Source organism: Phyllopteryx taeniolatus, chromosome 13 (assembly GCF_024500385.1).
Source record: "Phyllopteryx taeniolatus isolate TA_2022b chromosome 13, UOR_Ptae_1.2, whole genome shotgun sequence".
NCBI classification, from domain to species: Eukaryota; Metazoa; Chordata; class Actinopteri; order Syngnathiformes; family Syngnathidae; genus Phyllopteryx; species Phyllopteryx taeniolatus.
Genome location: NC_084514.1, coordinates 15,580,878 through 15,601,794, shown reverse-complemented (window position 1 = coordinate 15,601,794; position 20,917 = coordinate 15,580,878). Strand labels below are relative to the sequence as shown.

Genomic DNA, 20,917 nt, shown 5'->3' with positions numbered 1-20,917 from the left:
TGCACACTGTCGCAGGGCTCATCCGTCAGCGTTTCCCGGGGACTCACGAGGACGTGGGAGAAGGCCCTGGTGGCTCATAAAAAGCAGCCCGGCGCACTGAAGCAATATCAATTGCACAGCAACCGCAAAGGAGATCAGAGCGCGATGCAAAATAACACAGCCAAAGAAAACATCAAGAAAGCAAATGCAACATGGCAGAGAACGTGGAAATAATAAAGGGCACAGATGGATATAAAGGTGATGTGGAGGTTTTATTTTGTCTCGAGAGTAACTATATTTAGTCATTTGCGGGCCCAAGGCAAGCCAAGTTCATGGGGGCCCTCCATTTCTGTGTTTTGCAAAGATTTCAAATATTAATCATCGACGAAAAAGTGTGAATTTGAGAAAATTCTGCCATTTCCTGAGCTAAAGACCGTAAAATCATTTGTGACGGTTTTGTGACAAACGTATCACCTCAACCCTTTACCTGTAATTAACATTATTCAATATTTAGTATTGTTTACAATTTTGACCGCTTTTAATACAGTGCCTCCAGCCCCCATACTACCTATCCACTGTTATAGAAACACATATTTGATACGATGATCTGTGATGTGGCAAGGAAGTCCGAATTATTATTTTTTTGTGGCAAAATACTATCTCCACTATGTAGAGTAGGGTGGTCATTATTTTCGAACGTTTGATTTATCATCAGCGAAGGCCTGGATATGGTGTGAAACCATGAGAAAAGACCTCCTGTGAAATTTCACATTGATCAGACATATTTAAGAGGTGCCCCAAAGCCAATTTGGCGCAGTAGTCTAAAAAAAGATGAAAAGTTTACTTTTGTTAGATTTAGATGAAAAATGCACATAAAAGTTGGGGTCAAAAGACTCGTTAGGGGTGTAAAACGTGGGGAAAAAAATTCCCCCCAAAATCGGTGAAAGTTATGTACAAAAGGCACAACTGGGTCACCCACGCTGACCTGTGTGTATTAGCCCCTCACTGGGGGGTCTTGCGGGAGCCTAAACCCCACTCATTGTTGCCCAGTTAATGTCGACTTGCGGACGTCGGGGAAGCGACGTCGATGATCCTCGACGACCTGGAGAAGGAACTGTCTTTCTTCCTCGTCCTTTGTGAGGATAGCGCTGTTGCTCTGAATCAGAGCCACGCCCTGTTCGGCAAAGTCGTTGACAACCTTAAGGGACTCTGCTCGGCAGCGGGCGAGCTGGTAGTCCTGGCGGGCCGGCCACTCGGCTGGGTCCATCTCAAGGAAGTCTGACGGGCCAAGGGTGGCCAGGAGAAACTTGGAGCTTGACGAAGCAAAGTCCGGCAGCGTCTTCCTCGTCAGGACAGTCAGGTCAGGCTCCAGTGAAATCCACTTGGGCGGATCTTCCGCGCCGTTTCGGCCAAAGATCAGCCTCTTCTCCTCCAACGTGGTCCTCAGGTCGAACAGAGCGAGCGACACCAGCTCCTCTGAGATGCTGCCCAAACGCCTTCGATGCCTCCATTGCAATTTCCTTGTCCTTGTAGGACATGAGTGAGCGGTAGAAGGCCAGGTCCTGGGCCGGAGCACGGGCGCTTTGGGGGGGAGGTAGCAAAAGATGACCCGGCGCCATCATCATTGCCGTCGTCTTCTTCAGCTGTTTCCGTGGCACTGCTTGAGGAAGAACTCGCCAGTTCGACTGTGCCCTCTTCCGGGGCGGCGGTGTGCTTCCTGGATCGTTTCATACGACGCCTTTCAAGCGCCGCCAAGATCGTACTCATTTTTTAGCTGCGTGGTGTTTTTCCTTCGTGGCGATCTTGGCCTTCTCCTCCACCACCAGTTTCGCCGCCTCCTCAACCGTCTTCTTTTCTTGATTGTGGAAGTGGAAGAACCGGCTCAGCACTTCCTTCAAGGAGGGCAGCTGCTTCCCCATCATCGGTTGGGGGTTCGCCTGGCCGATGAGCCAGACCTCAGTCGCCTTCCTCGTTGCTTTTGCGGTCGCCATGCTTGTCACTCTAATACTTGCCACGACACAAATAACACCTGAAAGTGAGGGAGAACAAAATTAGTGAATAATAAAATATGGTAACTGAAATACAATTGACCACACAAAATGCCACACAAGTTTTTTTCTCTGTTTTACACCCTAACGAGTCTTTTGAACCCAACTTTGAAGTGCACTTTTCCCCCAAATTTCCTAACAAATGTACGCTTGTTAATTTTTTATACTACTGCACCAAATTGGCTTTGGGGTACCTCTAAAATATGTCCAATCGATCTGAAACTTTTTCAAATTCTCTCTACAAATAAGGACCACCCTAATTGTAGAGTATGTACTTTGGGAGAAACGTTCTCCTGCTGCAGCAAACATGGCGTCTAGATGTGCCGTCTTGTTCATCTATGATGTCATGTAGTCTTGTCTGGACATCTGTGGGATGTAAACAGTCAGCATGAACCAGAGAACTGAACTCTTGGTAGATAAAAAGGTCTGCAGTTTACCATTACTTCAATGCCTATCAAGCAGTATTTTCTCCATTGCCTGAACATCTACTGTTATCCTGGCTCTCAGCTCGTTCATCTTGTTGTCAAGAGATCGGATGTTGGCCAGCAACAGGCTAGCAGTGGTGGCAAAGCCATAGCCTTTAGCTTAGCATGTAGCCCACCTCTCTTGCCAACTTTCTGTCGCCACCTTGGTTACATAAGCTGCCGGCTCCTTCGTCCACTCGGGCTTGGTGTTTTAGTGGCATGCCGGATAATCTTTGAGTGTGTCGCACAACACTGTCATGCTTTTATTTTGAAGACCTGACTTCATCTGCATGATTTTATAGGATCTTTTGCGCTGATGATACCTGCGAGTTGCTGAGTGAACCCAAATGCTCATTGATAACGACTCGTTGAAGTTTGGATGATGTTTGGAAGATGTTTGTTAGTCTATTAAATGTTCATTCATTTTCCTCCGCTTATCCGAAGTCGGGTGGCGGGGGCAGCACCCTCAGCAGGGAAGCCCAGACTTCCCTCTCCCCAGCCACTTCCTTCAGCTCTTCCGAGGGGATCCCGAGGCGTTCCCAGGCAGGCCGAGAGACAGTCTCTCCGGTGCGTCCTGGGTCGTCCCCGGGGTCCCCTCCCAGTGGGACGTGCCCGGAACACCTGACCAGGGAGGCATCCTAATCAGATGCCCGAGCCACCTCATCTGGCTCCTCTCAATGTGGAGGAGCAGCGGCTCTACTCTGAGCCCCTCCCGGATGACCGAGCTTCTGACCCTTTCTCTAAGGGAGAGCCCGGACACACTGCGGAGGAAACTCATTTCATCTTGTTCTTTCTGTCACGACCCACGGTATTAAATGTTATCAAAGTTTTTTGGGATCATAGTTTGTGGTATATATATGGTTTCAACTATGAATATCGGCAGTTACAATCACTTTTAGTGGAGCGTCAATTATTTGATCGGGCTCGGACCCTATCCCTCACGAATAGCGAGGGGCCACTGTACTTACATCTTCGTGAGGAAAAGGCTCAATTGTGTCACTCGCTACTTCATCTCGACTGCATCCTTCTTTACTGACGCCGACTGAATGCTCTTGCTGCTGACAAGTGTCTGGCTGTTGCTGTTGTCTGTCACGCACATTCGGTGTCGCATTAAAAAAGGTTGAAACCGTAGGTAGTTTTGTGATCAAAATGTGTGTGTTCCTCTCACGTTCTCCTCTCCTCGACTCCACAGGGAAAACTCTTTTTTTCCTGAATCAAGTCTGCACATGCGCAGTAAGAAGATGGAAAAGTCCGTTCCATTAGAAGGGGGTAGGGGCCAGTCAAAACAATCATGATAGGTGAAGAATTTTAGTTTTGAAACGCATGAATTCTAAAACAATAAAAAAAAAATTTCAATTGAAGAACGCCTTAGTAATCAGTTTTTATGTGATATTTGGAGCGCCTTAGGAGTCTGGGCGGCCCAGGCAATTGCACCTGAGAAAGGTAAAAAAAGAATTAATGGGTTGTAGGAAGGTGTCATGTCTGCGTGTGTGTTGAGCTGTATAGAGGGCAATTCTTGGGTTTAGGCAGCCAGTCTTGCACCGGCTGGCGTCAGTGGGAGGCCCATTACTGTCAGAATAATCTTAAAATAATTCATTGCGAAGTCGACGCTTTTTAAAGAGTATTGTAATTGAATCCTAAATTAGGCTTGGGAAAGGGGACGTGTCCTGCTTTGCCGCAAGTCTGTTCCCATTCTTGGCACACAGGCATGCACACGCACACACAAACACACACACACACTTTTGCACATCAGTGGGTCATGCTCACAAGCATGCAAAAACATGCGAAGGAAATGCTAATGCAATGCATATTTGGAGGGGAAGGGGGCCATCTATAATTTAGCTGCGCTCTTTGAATGTGAATGATGTGTGTGCAAGGGCTGTGATTTATTTTTGTTGTGCAGAGGGATAATTCTGTCAGAGTAGGCTTTTATTCTTGTAAACAAATGTGGGGAAAGAGCAGAATAAAAGTGGAGTAATAAAGTAAACAGAATAGTATGAATGTGATTAGCTGCTGGCATGAATAATTTGCAAGGGACGGAGGAGTTGGATGAAAGAAAGATGACAGAGTGGAGACCCAAAATATTGCCTGTTGAAAGTGTGGGTTATGTGACCCTAAATACTTCAATCATTTATTGGTTTTTAGCTTTTGTGTCTTTTATTTTGCCTTTTTATAAGTCATTGATTACAATGATTTTTTGCTTTCTTTCCCATACTACCGCACTTAATTGACTGGTACCTGAGCCGGCACACGCAAATGTATCCCATAAGCCCCACAATCATCCAAACCTGCATCATACTGGCCTGCATGCTTGACATGAGCAGCTCAATATGCTTTCACTTACACATGCTCCTGGCCTCGTGGCTCCTGCTGCTTGACCCCACAAGAACTGTAGACTATTGAACTTTCTGGATCAAAGCTCCAAGGAAAGGTCTGCCCTCCATAAACGTCTGCTCTGCTCCATAATTCTGGCAGGAGGCTGGAAAGAAAGATGGCACTGGGTGGAGTGTCAGGGATACAGTTTATCAGTGCAATAAGCAGTCAACTGATGGAAATAGTTGAAAAGTCAGTTTGATAATGTGCAGGTGTAGCTCTTAGTTGAAAGTATAAACACATTGAAAGAGTTATGAATTAATTTATCTGAGATGTGCATATATATATATATATATATATATATATATATATATATATATATATATATATATATATATATATGTCTGTGTGTGTGTGTGAGATATACAGTAATATCACAGATTTTTAACCAATCATTTTTGTGGGTTTTTACAGTATACAACAGGCAAGTCTGAATTTAGAGTTGTGCGCCTCCAGTGTAGTACCACGTCCTGCAACATGGCGAGCAGCACTGAGTCTACTGTAAGAGAATGTTGTATGTTCTGTTTGTATGTGTTGCTGCTCTGTGCGTGTTAAAGTACCATTTCTATGCTGATTTATTTTACCTGTCAACGGTGTTTAGCATTTTGTTAAATAAAATGATATGGCTTGGTTGAACATTTTGATGTTTAACTGTACAATGCTTAAACTTCATCTGGGAGTAGCTTGAAGCAAGCACGCTTCGCCTCTTGAGAACTGTGCGAGCGAGTGTTCCTTTCTTTCCCTTAAAGTAATATTGTACAATAGTCTCCCATTTCTTGACAGCAAGAATATATTTTTTTCAAGTTTTAAAGTATGTTTTAATAAGCATGTTTTGATAAGTTTAAATATGTTTACTGCATGTAGGAGGGTAAAACTATATACATTGTATTAAAAAAACAACAACATTATACGGTCCCGCTAAATCGTGTATTGTCACTAGTGGGTCTGGAACATATCGTCCTGATAAACTTAAGTTCACTGTAGGCTACAGTATGTGTTTGATACATCTGCAGGGGATACATGCAGTTATTCAAGAATTCTTACTGCAGAAAGCCGTCCAACTACTCCGCCAACATGTTGGCCCTTGCTAATGTTTACCGGGCTAGGCAGGGCAGGTTCAGTGTCATTGACATGTCTTTTAAAATCCTACTCAAAATCAAAATACCATGGAATTATTTAGCTATGCCACAGAAATATGGCTGCATGTGTATGACAAATCAAACATTCCTCATGCTACGTTCCAAATGTTTGAAACCCATTCAACTCTGATTTGGCCCATTTCTGACAGCTCTAAACTTGGCTCCCAAGCTCCCATTCTCCCCTGGCTGGTTGAGATGAATAACAGCAGACAGGACAATATTGTGGTCGAGCTGAGCATGGCTGAGTCTTCTGCCTCTGTGATCCCTCTATCAATAAGGAACACAGGCCTGTCAGAAGGCCTGCCAAGCGTCTGACTGCGCTCTACACAACATCTGGAAACAGATGGTGCGCACTGATCACAGACACACACACAATACTTACATTTGACAAATGCAAGGGCACATTTATAAGGCATGTTATAACATTACTGATTAGCTGACTTGTATAAATGCGCCTATGTAACTTCACATGCCGCTAAACATATTTGTCGCTCCATCACGCGTGGAACCTCTGTAGTCGAATGCTCCTTGAAATTCAATCCGTGTTTTGGGGAAAAATATGACTTTGAAATTGAATACAACCTTTGAGTTTGAGCTGCCTTCATGCATGCCTGCATGGCATCATTTCTTTTCTTTACATTTAACTGTTACTTGCGTGACAGTTAATAATGAAAAGTAAAAAAGTATGAAAAGTTTTAGAGATACCAGAATAAATGGAATCATCTTTATTGTCATTGCTCACACATTTACTTGCGTATTAATAAAATCTGTCCTGCATTTTACTGCTCACACGATGGAGCATGGCAAGCACACAGAAGAACAACACGACATCAGTTTGATCCTCCGCAATGGGATGTCTTCTCCCGGCAGCATTATCCTGCTCAATACAGCACATTAAAAGTAATACTTGAAAATGAAACAATTCATTCATTACAATTATTATTTTATTATTATTTTTTATTATTTTCTCCGAAGTCACTCAAGGACATTTATGACCATCCCTAATCCCATTTATAATTGTTGTTAAAGGGTTCGTTTTAGTCACGCTGGAGTGTGTTGATGGTTCAACAGAGCTACAGAAGTGCGTCAACAGGATTGGAATGGGAGCAATACTTATGTATTATGTAAAATTCATGAAATAAACAGCAAAGTAGAAAGAAAACAAAATACTGATCTCCTTCATTGTTGTCGTTTGTTTACAGTGTCGCATTCCTTTTTGTTGAATTCACTGATGGGTTACACTGTGTCACACTTCTAGTTACAGAGCTGACACCATCCTATTGTGGGAACGCAAACCAGATCATGGCTTACTGTTCCAAACTATGCTGTGGTCAACTGGATCGAAACGTACCATAAATTTGGCCATATCGTTTTTAAAAGCACTTCATTTGGTGGTTGACTAGATTTACCCTCCCCCCCTTTCTCTCTCCGCCATGTTATTACATGCAGCCGACATATGTTCCCACACCTGGGAAATATGTACATGCCGTTAATATCTCCATCCATCCTTTTCCCATACCTCTTTTCCTCATTAGGGTCGCAGGTGAGCTCGAGCCCATCCCAGCTGACTTTGGCCCAGAGGCAGGGTACACCCTGGACAGATTACTAACCATTCGCAGCCTTTAATACGAATATCTAGATTTTATTAAAAAAACGGAAGATAATGTCATTGAAGGTTGAGATCGACTTATTCTGACCACACATGTTCTGCAGCATATTTAGAATTACTCTGTGGTTACATTGCTGTTGAATCATGCCTTGAGTAACAGTATGTCTTAGTGATTTTTCCATGTAATAATATCTATTAGTAACAGTATAAAAAGGCGTGTATGATATGAACAGTAATTGTGAGAATAATACACTCCAGCATTGGTTGTTAATTTGATGGTTTTCTTGTGAATATGCTTTTCATATGGACTAGCGTACTATGAATAAAGCTTCCCTGCTGAGTCTTGACAATAAAAGGGGGAGGAATGGTGGTGTTCAGTGTGCGCTCAGACCATGCATCAGGGCCCCCACAGGCCTGGAGCCTCTCTCACCGATCGACCCTGCTCCCCCACCTCACGTTCCTCCAGCCTCTCTGTGATTGATTCCCAGTCAGGGTCGAGGAGATGGAAGGGCTGGCTCAGGCTCACAGGGCCTGCGGCCTCTCAGAGGGTGACCTGGAAGGTCTGCAGTGTGTGTGTGGGGAGGGGGTTTCTAGGGCCTCACTATCCAGGCCAAGGTGCTTTTTTGGGTGGGGAAATCTTCACAGCAGGGTGGGAGAGTGGAAGCTCACATTCATTACAGGAGAAAATGAAGGCCCATCACTGCTCCAGCTGCTCCACTGACCTCTATGTGGAGGTGTGAGGGAGTAGCAAGCTTGGGTATTGCTGGAGTGTGCGTGTGTGTGAGTCAGTGTGTGCGTGCGCGTGTGCGTGTGTGTATGTGTGTGTGTGTGTGTGTTTGCAGGTGGCCGCACGGTTGACAGACATTGTCACTTCTGATCAGTTCAACAAAGAAGAGCACTGACATGAGCCGTAAACAAGAGACACATATGAACCATCTCTCTCTACTAAAAGACGTTTTGTTTGTTTTGTTCCCACTCCATTACCACTGTCGCGTGGAAGTGATGGTTCTCTGTCATCAATCAACAGATTGTCTAGCTCCACCCTACTAGTATTATACTCTTATTTTGGTACAATTTTGACAATGGAAAAACAAAAGTATTAATAGACTAAATTGAAATGTAACTGTGGACAAACCACAAACCTCTCTCCATTTTATTAATGAAACATTATCCTATGAAAGTTATTTTTTTCTCTTTCATTATGAAAGTACATTTCCAGCTGAGTTATCAGAATTGTGTCATGCTGGGTGCAATAATGAAATCAATTTGGTTCAAATTGTTTCAGGTGACTTTTAATGAGTATCTAATAGCTGCCTCAGGTAGGAAGGTCAGGATATCTGTTTGTTTATGTGCCCGAGTGTGTTTTTTTTTTTCTAAAGTGATGGATCACCCGCAGGAGAAATATGGATAGTTCCACTCTGGAGGACTGGGCTGTGCTCCAAAACAAACTGCCTGAATGTAAATCCTTGTTTTTAGTGGGGAGACGCTTTAACTACACCATGTGTGTGACCTAGTTTGACAGATCTATTGTTTATAGGTGCAGTCCATTTGGTATTTATTGATTATTTGATGAAAGACATTTTCATTGATTTAATTTTAAGGGTGCTAAAGAAAATCAAAGGCTGAATAGCGTGGATGGAGGAGCCCTATTGTGCTCTGGCCTTAGATAACACGTTCATAATTCACAGTGCTCCTACTCCCCCAATGGCCAGCCTCAGGAGCTCGTTAAGCTTTGCCTTACAGGGTTGACTAATGGATGGCAGAGAAAGCCCCCCTCAGGACTCTTTAGCATCATTTGTGTTGGTCTGCTCACTTAGTATTCACTTATGTATTTTCACCCTACTCTGAGCACAATATCATGAATAACCATGGCTAATTCATAAGCACACTTGGCAATACAGGACTTGGCTCATAATTATTCAACCTGTAGAAACACACTTCCCCTCTAATACCATTCCATGAGCAAAGACGGTGATTCCCAGGAATAGGAGGCAAATCTAGCCTGCATATTTAATAGCAGTAATTCAGCTTTTGACTGCTGGAGACTTGGGGAAGCAAAAGAGTGGCACTTTTACTCAAACAGCGTGCTTACGATCGTCGGGACAGATGGCGTTTTTGGCTTTTGTTCACCAACAGATCTCACAAACCAAATCGTTGTTATTGTGTTTTGGGGGACATTTACTAATATGTTCTCATTTTAAATTAAATAATTGGCACTAAATGATGTTATTCCATAGGTCAAGTAAGCAAATATTTTGCTGGAATTTTCCTGGTTACAGTCTGCTGGCATTGGGGCCAAGTTGGGGAGATGCACCACTAGATCAGGGTCATCAACATGTTGCCCACGGGCAGCAGGTTGATCCCAAGGACCCCATGAGTAGCCTGTGGGCCAGTTCTAAAAATAGCTCACAAGTGAATTCTGAATTGTGATTTCCTAGGAATGTTGTAGAAGTGATTATTTCAAAATGTTAACATTTGCAAAGATGTATAGAAATAGTGTGGAATTTTGATATTTATTACTTTCCTACCTTGTTGAATAATTGTTGATAATTATTGTGAGAAATCATTTATCTGATCAGTGTCGTCGCATAGATGAATATCATTAATTATTAATAACGCATAATTCAAGGCAATTTGAACAAATTTAGTTATTTTAGAAGTGTGTCTAAAATTGGTAGCCCTTAGCATTGATCAGGAGCCAAGAAGTAGTTTCAAAAAGGATGGTGACCCCTGCACTCGATGCATCCGAACAAAGCCTCAGTGTGAGGCACTTGACACCACGTATGTGATGCATATTACTTCCACCTACATGACCGGAGTGGAACTGCATTTCCTGACACAGGTCTCATGGACATGTTTTGCGTGTACGCCTTCAGCAATATTCTATTAAGTACCATTGTACTTATTACACTTCTATTAAAATGCTATTCACAGATAACATCACGGTCAAATGCGACAGAGCTGACAAAGCATATAGCCGTGATCATTTGAATTGGAACTGGAGTTTACAGCTGGAGGAAGGTTATGCTCAACGTTGTGTTTGAGGCCCATTGTTTTCTTCCTCTTCTTTCCCTCTCTTTTCCATTTGGTTTCGTAAGAGCCTCCCTCCATGGGGTTCTGGTTGCCGAGGAGCACATTCCTCTCGTTCCTCCGTGGCCGCTAAATGAAATGGCTCCCAGTGCTGAAGCTGGCGGAAAAGACGGATCACGGGGAATGCATCAGGCCTAGTCCACGTCGGTAATAGGCTCCATGAAAACAGGCAGGCAGTATCGATATTTGTGAACGTACTGCCGATCATTTGTCAAGATTTCTATCGGAGACGTGACTGATCTGTGGGAAATAGATTGAGCATCTAAATCAACTTGAACAAAAATGAAAATGCATTTTGTATCAAACTGTGCAGTATTCTATTTTTAACTGACAAATCTCCAACCTGAACACATTTAGCCTTATAAAACAGCATCTTTGAAGGAGATTTGACTGGCAAATTTGAGGTCTCTGCTCTCTCGCTTCTGCACGGTTTGGTTTTATTTGTTTTCATTTTCGAATGGGATGTCAAAGGCATGTCAGATGGATCTCATTTTGTCATTGAATTTTTTTTCTCCCTTCTCTTCCTCCTATTTTTGTCTCCAACTCTCATTCAGCAAAGGAAAAGGGCTCTGGTGACCCTTCGACCCCAATCTCACTTGAGACAGATGAAGCCTCCCTGCCCATCTCTCCTCCACTCTCCTCCACTCTCCTCCTCCTCCTCCCTTCTCTTAATGACGTCTTTGTGATGGCCGTGACGAACCGTGGATCTGCAACATTCTCTCGTGATTGCGGGAGGGGGCTGCGAAGGGTGTATTATGAGCGTGCGTGTGCGTTTGTCTGTGGTGTAAATATTGGTGTCAAACGCAAAGGGCACACCTCTCGCCAGCAGTGAGCGACACAGCAGAGAGTGCAATTACTGTATGTGCATTGCGCCAAACACAAAAGCATACGGGTTGTCTGCATTACGCCAGCCTCTTATCTGACTTCTCTCTCTCTCTCTCTCTCCGTCTGCCTCTCATTGTAACCTCTTCATTGCCAAACATGCACTGTTTATCTGGGAGCCTCCACCCACCTCCTCCATGGCTGCCTTCTCCTGCTCTCTCCTTGGATAATTTCAGCCTCCTCATTGCTAGGCTGTCTTCGTGTCCAGATCTCTATACTATGCAGGCATTTCGGGGTAATGAAAGGCTCCAGCTTGCTCCCTGTGGACTGGAGCTACTCTTCTCACTGTCATTTGTTACGGGACTTTTTCCTAACAAGGCATGTGTACTGAGATGCATATTGAGATTATGATGCAAAGCGTCATTCACTGAATCTTGGAACGGCATGGTGCATACGGCCCGGCTAGCAGCTTGAGGCTGGCTCACGCAATACATTTGGTTTTGAAGGTGGTAAAACGGCAACAGTCGCTTAAGAATAGGCTCTTCCGTAATAGAGGCCGGACAGAGAAGAGTTAACACAGCGCCTCTCTGCTCGATGACATCAGTATTGTCTCTGCATCCATGAAATTAATTTTTCTAATCTTAGTCAGCAGGAGCGGGGGAATTTGCACACATTAATATGGAACTCGATCTAGTCGCCCACTGCTCCTCTCTCTTGCTCTCTCTCTCTCTCGCACACTTTCTCTCTCGCACTCTCTCTCGCTCCAATCCTCTCCCATCTTTCCCCTTTCCCTTGTTCCTATTTTATTTTGTTTTCTAAAACAGTAGGCCTAAAACGTAAAAGGGTTTTCAAGCCTCAAATGTGTACCTTTGTTCTGGAGACGGAGGCATCGCAAGTCCCACTGTGTAATAGGAATTGGAGAATGCTTTGCTGCATGGTATAAATAAATTACATAAAAGACAAGAGTGATTGTCCCAGCAGACCAACCGGCTCTGACTGCAGCATGTTGATTCTCCTGAAAGAGACACACGCTGCACAGAGCACAGACAGGATCCGTAGACGATCATTATCCTTATTTGTTTCTACTCACCAAGTCACACGGCTAAAATTTTTCATTACACTGGGAAAAAAGCAGGCAGTATTTGCTCGGAAAAGAAAAAGAGATAATCAATACAAGGGGTTTGAAGTGTCTTCTTTTAGGTGACATCTAAAGCCATTTTAAAACAATCTGTCCTTCAAGCACTAGCGACGTTAAAATATAAATCCAAGTAGCATAGAAGTACATTGAGCTTTAAAAAACAAAAACAATAGTTACTGTAACGATTGTAAACCTCAACCTGAAATGGTTTTATGGAATTGTCCAAGAGGAAAAGCATACTTGTTCCACACAGTGTTAAACTGCCAGGTACTATAAGGAAACATAATAGCCCAATGAATTGCTCTTTTGAGGATTAAACCATTTCTGAAGTAGCTGTTGCTCAATAAAGCAGCTTGTAGCCCATAAAGAACATCATGAAGGTTACAGGAAGACCACCGTACCGATGCAAACATATGGAACCACAAATGGAAACATTCATTAGCTTTGTAGCTGAGCCTTTGCCTGGATGGTTGATCATCTATGTTTCCATGGAAATCAATATTCTCATTAACCCAATGAAAGCAGCACTTTGAATAAGACATTGTTTTGGATTATTTTATCCTTTTACTGTTAAATCAGTTTTAATGTTAAGCTGTGTGAGTTTCCAATTTTTGTTTGATTATAAAAATGTCAAACTCTTAGCAGTGTTATCAGATCAAGTTGGTACTGTACAGTTCGGTTTTGGTGTTTCATGACGATAATGTGTTGTTTTACTTCAAAACTAAACATTAGAAAGTTCTGGAAGGATGCAGTGGGGATGTGACATCATGCTGGGACTGTCTCCTGCACTTTATATTTAAAAAAAAAAAAATGAATTAGTAATGGTTTCTTTATGAAACGGAACACTACAATCAAAGTATTGTAATCTATAGATCAAGCTCAGTAGTGGGGCGATTGCTCTACATGTAAACACACGTGTATTTGTACACATAACAGCAATGAAGGTGTGATAGGATAGGGGATGGTGTGGACATGTAGTGTGTAGGACAATCATAGCAAACTATGTGTTGAGTGCCTCTGTCCTTTTTCTGCTTTGTCTCAAAAATAATTTGAATCCGAAGCACTGACCAATGTGGCTTTTGTCTTGTTTCATCCCAGCGTGCCTCCTAATCCAAATATCCGAGCCTTTTGTATATTTCCGGATAACAACTCTCTACATTAAAGCAAGAGGGAGTGAAATCTGTTTTTCAAAAATAAAACTATTGTCGAATGAAGTCAGAAAAGCAATTTAGCAGATTTCACCCTGTAGTAATTTCACTATGTTCTGTGTAATGGCTTTGTTTTGCAAAGAAAAGAAAAAAGCTCCTGAGAGTGAAAATGCGATCGAGAGAAAGGACTTCATAAATTGAATTTTAAATTTAGCAGTTGAAATTCTATTGCCCCCACCTCTCCTCTTCCAGTGTTAGCATGCCCAGATGAACCAAACAAAAAAAACACAATTGTTTTTTTGTTTCTAATCTACTGTCCCCCCTGGCGCAAACATGATTTTGTTCATGTCGTATTCATATGTCCCCCCTAAGTACACTCATTTCTCTTAGGGGAGGAAAAAGGAACGTTTCAATTTGTCAAGAAATGTTTCTTGTGCTTTGGGGGAATCGGGTGGCATATCTCAGAAGCCTTCAGCGGACTGAAATCTCATTTAGTGGAACTTGTCATGAGGGCAGATATGAGGTTGTGTTTGGGGAGGAGGAGAGTTAACTGGCTGCGTTGATAATGTCACATGTGGAAGATGGACTGATGTGTCTGCTTGCACTATGTACTGTAATTTCACTACAGCTGCTTTATTTGACAAATCCTCACCCGTGTGTGTGGGCATATTTGCGTTTAATCGTGCATCCACTTCTCCATTCCCAAAACCCAGAAGTTATTTTCTGATTCCAGTGCATTTTAAGTCACATTTTTTCCAAGGCAGTGTTTGTGTGTGTAATACACTTGGCAGCTGTGTGAGGGGATTTACTTGAGTTGGCTCAGTAGTTACAAGTGGAGGAGCTTGAGATGTACTGTAGCTAGTGAACTGAGTGGTGTTTGGAGGTTGGTGAGTGCCACTACAGCTTAGCAGGCTAGTGTATTTTGGGTGCGTGTAGTTTTAATGGAGTACGTTACCCATTTTGTTGCATTGCACTGTATATTTGAGTGAATTTGCATGAAAATGAAGGCATTTTATTTTTGAAAGAAGGTAACCTGTACCATTGAAAACACATGGTTGTTGACAATTGTTAATTTTAGGGGTTAGGGCTTGAAAGGTATTTTTTATGACTTCTTCCTATCCCTTTTGAACATGATTCATATTGAGGTCATTGTTTTGTTGTTGGTAAGGGTTGTTTTCTTATTGATTGTGGAAGCCAATTATCATTTGTCTGTGTTGTCATTCTTTATCTCTTTCATCAACATGTTCTGTAAAATTACAAAAAAGAAAAGAAAAACAATTTGACACATGACAGCTAGTTACCGCAATTTCTCATGTGTAATGCGCACCCATGTATAATGCGCACCCCCAAAGTTGACCTCAAAATTCGGGAAAACCCTTCTACCTATGTATAATGCATTTTTACAATGCATGGTTTTGCTTCTACCCATATGATCAAAACATGAAGTATTTTTTCAAATAATTATTCTGAAGTTAAGCACTTTATTTGAACATGTAATACGTTTTTATTTACTTGCTCTTATTTTAAAATTCACAGCCTTACTTTTATTTAGTAAATGAGAAAACACACAGTTGTGCTCATATGTTTGATTACCCAGGCAGAATTTGTAAGAAAACATGAAGGGCTAGACGAAAACACATTTAATTTTATTTTAATGGGATTGAAATTAAACTGTTAAGCATTTCAGAAAAGCATTATCATTAAACAAAACATAAACATAAAGAAATTAATGATGGTTGTTGTTCAGTCATATTTGGGGGGAAAAAAAAAGAACCCAAAATAGAACAAATTCTGCCAGGGTATGTAATCCTATGAGCACAACTGTACATACAGTATATGCAGTCATACGTACGCCTGTCATATTGGAATGAATGTGTAGGCTACACCTTGTTCATAACCTCTCGGCGGCGGCATATTAGAATGAAAGTGTACACCTTTCTCATAACCTCTAGGTGGCGGTGACATTGGAATGAAAGTGTACAGCTTTTTCGTAACCTCTAGATGGCGGCATACATTTATAAAATGTGAAATCTTTTTCATTTCCCTCTATACCTATGTATAATGCGCACTATTGACTTTTGACAATTTATTTTGGGGAAAAAAAGTGCATTATACATGAGAAATTACGTTAATTCACCTATAGACCTACATCTAAGAAATATTCAGGGAATCATTTTGAAATATAACTATCTTATCCTATTTCAATCCTGAGTGGAGGTTTTCATTTGTTGGTATTACTGTGAATTTATTAATGTTTTTGTATGATACAAGAACCTACAAATTAGACATTCCTATTAGATTTCTTGTTGGATTTATCTTACCCAACATTATAAAAAATAGACACAAAAGGAATGAAGACGCTGGTTTCTTTTTCTCATGAGGAGGGCGTATGGGAGATTGTTCAGATCACAGTCTCTCAACACGCTCTAAACAATCCCTCCCCTCGCTCCTGCTTTTATTTGAAATAGGAGGGATTTACAAATCATAATGTTCTAAGCAATAAGACACAACACAAAATATTTGATAATAAGAGGGTTTTTCCCAGACATAGTATTCTAAACAATAAGACACAACACATAATATTGAACCAACACCTGTCACGACCCGACCACATCCGATCACGTCCTTGGTCCAGGCGCCCTTCCATCGGATGATGCTGAGTCTTCTTTTTGAAGGCGAGACATCTAAAATTGTCCATTATACTAATGCAAGCTAAGCAAATAAATGATAACTTCTACAATTTATCTAACATTTCTCTTTCTCTCTGCTTTTAACTGGTTTTACTTTAGAATGGCCCATACTTTTAATGCATCCCTCGTGTAATTCTGCTAACTTATTTCAGTTATTAGGGACCAGTTTTTCCTTGTGGTAAAATTCATCAAGCAGCCACAGCAGTATGGCTTGCAGAATATAATATTATCAAATGAGCTGTAAAAAAAATCCAAGTTCCAAGACACTTGAGTAATATTCTTAATGTCATATAAGTACAGCATACAAATTAGCTAACCAGCAATAATATCAAAACTATAAAACACTGGTCTTTATTTTAAAGGTGAATGATGAAGGCATTAAGTTCAGTCAAATGGCATATGTACTACCTCACTAATTTTTTAACAATCTTATTCTTTAACACATATAAAAAGAAGTTGCTCACCTTAAAATGTAACAGCAAAAACAACAACAAAACCTTGTGAACCGCTGGACTCTTCTTTTGAAATAAGTGACACATGTCGAAAAGTCAAAGACAAAGTGAAAACACTGCTATTTCTTCCAATAAAATAAAATAAGAAAAGAACCGAATTTGCTTTGGTCTTGCTTAAAATTCATGTCAGAGAGTCCGAACATTAGACAGACGTACCAAGTGTATCTTAACCGACTTGGAAGTAAGTTGACCTGCCAGTTTAATGTAAGGAGTAAGCTGACAAAATAGCATAATGCCAGTGTACTTAGAGTAACTACATCTTGAAAAACATGCTCCTCTCCTTTTTCCAGTTAGACTTTTGTAATTCTGCTAGTGTTGACTTTTGCGAGATAAGCCTCTCTCACAAGAGGCCTCAAACACCTTCATGCTGCGAAACAACTTTCTGGCTGTCTTTCACCATCTCTCTCACTACCCAAACACACTTTCGCACACACTTTTCTCCCTCACACTACGAAATAGCCCAAACTACTTCAAACACATACCTCAGTAGACAAAACCACTTTAAAAGCCAGACTGCCGAATGGTCTGCACGTAACCTGCTGAATAAAGTGCTACCATCCCCTGACATGTCTTCTTGATATTAGCCCGGCAATATGAGGCAGTGGCAATTTCTTCTCCACACTCGATGAGGTGATATTGAGCTGGGGAGGAGGGAGTTGGCAGCGCCGGGGTGGTGGTGGAGTGTGTGTGTGTGTGTGTGTGTGTGTGTGTGTGTGTATTATGCTCAGCGGAGACAAGAGAAGGAGAAATGTGAAAGTATGTGTAAGGAACAATAGGAACAAAATGTCATAAATCACACATGATCCAACACGGTGAGACAAAAGGGTGAAAGCCTGAGAGGAGAAAGGCAGCACAGGGGAAGTCGACATTATCTGCCACACACAAACACGTCGCTACAGGTGACGGATTAGCCTGGACTGATCCCGAATTTTCCAGTGTCTCACCAAGACCCTCTGAACCCCACCCCCCCTTAAAAAGACATTGAAATACTCGCTGTGAAATGAATTGACACCTTCTCTTGCGAGTGCTCTTTGGATAGCTGCCACTTAGACTACTTGACTGCCTTGAATTCCCTCCAGGGATTCTAACTTGAATTGCTTTGTCACTTGATGCTGGTCCCTTATTTTATAATTCATAAGAGTAGAATGACTATTTTGTGCTGCTTTGCTGTAAGCAACAAGTGAGGTGGCGGTGTTGTCAAGTGATTATTGGCCCTGTTGGTCTGTGTTTTTTAAATTTATTTATTTATTTTTTATTGCTATTGTTCCTTGTTGCTTTAAACCACATGTACAGCTAATAAAACCCTTTCAGGCATTATAATAAAGATGTGTTATAATTAAATCATTTTATTTTGGCCCTCCTCCAGCTAAGTTACCTCCCTGTAGCAATGCAATAAACATCTTTGCTAAGTAATTCCATTTGTAGTTCCTTCATGACCTGCAGACATCCATTTAAGGCCTCCAATCAGCATGTAATTATAACATAAATCAGTTGTTGTTGTGGTTTGAGGGTTGTGAATTTAATGGACCTATCTCAAAGGCTGCATTGTGCCAGATGATGGTTAACTTTATTTCATAATATTCCAGAACAATCTTTAATACTACAGTTGTTTAAATATTTAATTTCTCCTCCACAGGTGTCCTCCATGGACTTCATGGCGATGAAGCGTTCACAGCTTTATGGTATGGCCAATAATCCGTACTCGGGCCCACAGCAGCCAGGGGGCGGGCCTTACCCTCCTAGCCAGCCGTATACTCCGCCTCCCTCACACCGTTATCCAATGAGCATACAGGCAAGAAGTCAAATGGGCATGGGCAGCATGCAGTTTCCTCAGCAGCAGGTATGTTCACAAACCAAAAGTGTGTTGTTGTTTAAGGTTTAGGATTAGATTCTGCCCCCAGTATGTTAAGAGATGCTGCAGTAGTCAATTACCGGTACTTTATCACCATGTCATTTCTCAAGTTCTATATTTTACTTACTGTTTGAAGACAACCGTGTGAATCCGCTTCTTACTGATTTTGACTTTTTGACAGAAAGTGGTTTCGCTTAGTGTACTCTACTCAAACCGTGTAGTAAAACAATCAAGGAAAGCGAGGTTAAAAATTGAATTAGTCTGATATAAATGTAAAATAATGTATGTTTGCATTGCTTGGATGACATTGTGACCATTGTTACAAACTGGAGATTTGTGGTATGTATTTGTCACTGGAAACCCCTATTTCATTCATACATACTGTAAGTCCGCTGCTTAAACATTTCACAACATTAAACGTGCAACGTGTGATGTGGTGAGTGTGAAAAGATAGATTTATGTTTCCGCTGCTAAAGCTGTCTAATAACAGTCGTTTGTGGTCATTGTGGTTTTATGAAATACTTCACCGTCAAACAAGTTTTTTTTCTTGCTCCCGAAAAAAAAAAACATAAACGTGACATACATGGTTGTCAACAGACAGTAACAATATATATTTTCCCCCTTGAAGGCTTTACAGGTTCAATTTGAGACAGGGTCTGAATTACCAAGCAGTGTGTATCACAGGTGGTGTGTATCACTGGTGTCACTTCTGCTCATCACTCACTTTTCTTTAGACTCGCACTGGTGGGAGTGAGGTGATGCTAGGTGCAGAGGGTGCACTGTACCTTTGTCCTTTATCTTTGTCCGATTAACTGTTTCATTTTGTGTTTCTGTTTGCTTTTGATCAACAAACATTTGTGTTTCCGTGTGGATTACTGTCCCCATCATAAACATCGAGGCATTACTTACAGTATAACAAATGTCACAGCCCCTCTGTGCAACACAATAAGCCTGTGTTGGAGATAATAGTGTTTATATGTCTGCTTTATTGAGTCATAAGTAAATCTCATTTTGGACAAGAAGGTTGTATGTGAACATTTTGGCAACCGTGTGTTTGGTATTAGGTGAATTGTGTGAGACAGTAGACTGGATCAAGTCAAGCTTCATATTATACTGGATACTGAATGTGTGTGTGCGCATGGACAAACGTGTACATGTGTGTGTTTGTAAGAGGAGGTCGCACTAGAGACTGAGAGGTGCACGGTGTCTTATGCTGCCACTGCCTGGTATTTACTGTGACAGCTTGGTTGGTTCCATTGGACTTGGACACCTCATGCTGAGGAGCGTGAGCTTCTAAATATAGCAAGACCACACTGAATGAGTGAGTGAGTGAGAGAGCGAGAGCGAGAGAGTTACCAAGAAAGGGAGACACTGGCAGATTACTCGTATTTTTAATAAACATTAAGCACATTCACATACTTACACATACGTGCACACACACACACACACACACACACACACACAAATATATGTATATATCCATCCAGCCAGCCATTTTCTTTCACATCTTATCCTCACTAGGGTCGCGGGCTGCTGGAGCCTATCCCAGTTATCTTCGGGCGGAAGGCGGGGTACACCCTGAACCGGTCGCCAGCCAATCGCAGGGCACATAGAAACAAACAACCATTCACACTCACATTCACACCTATGGGCAATTTAGAGTTGTCAATTAACCTACCATGCATGTTTTTGGGATGTGGGAGGAAACCGGAGTGCCCGGAGAAAACCCACACAGGCACGGGGGGAACATGCAAACTCCACACAGGCGGGGCCCCGGGGATTGAACCCCGGTCCCCAGAACTGTGAGGCAGATGTGTTAACCATTTGTTCACCATGCTGCATATATATAGGAATATGAACATTTTAAAGTGTGGTGAGGTGTCACAACCTAATCTCTGGCAGGTATACCAGATTTGCAGCACTATTGTTGACGCACTCAAAATGAAACTGAAAAATTATTATTTACACAAATGCAATATCATTCACAAATAAAATAAGTTAATCCTTCCTTCATAGGTATGAACACATACACCAGAGCTATGGAAAACGTGAA

General features: G+C 41.8%; 1 protein-coding gene across 6 annotated transcripts in view; it reads left to right on the top strand.

Moving 5' to 3' along the window:
* arid1b (AT-rich interactive domain 1B) overlaps positions 1 to 20,917 on the top strand; it is a 249,881-nt gene that overhangs the window by 58,162 nt on the left and 170,802 nt on the right. For all 6 annotated transcript variants that reach the window (XM_061794174.1, XM_061794173.1, XM_061794171.1 and 3 more), the window contains one exon: positions 18,649 to 18,852. In XM_061794174.1, coding sequence (XP_061650158.1) covers positions 18,649 to 18,852 — 204 coding nt within the window. The remainder of the gene's footprint in view (positions 1 to 18,648; positions 18,853 to 20,917) is intronic.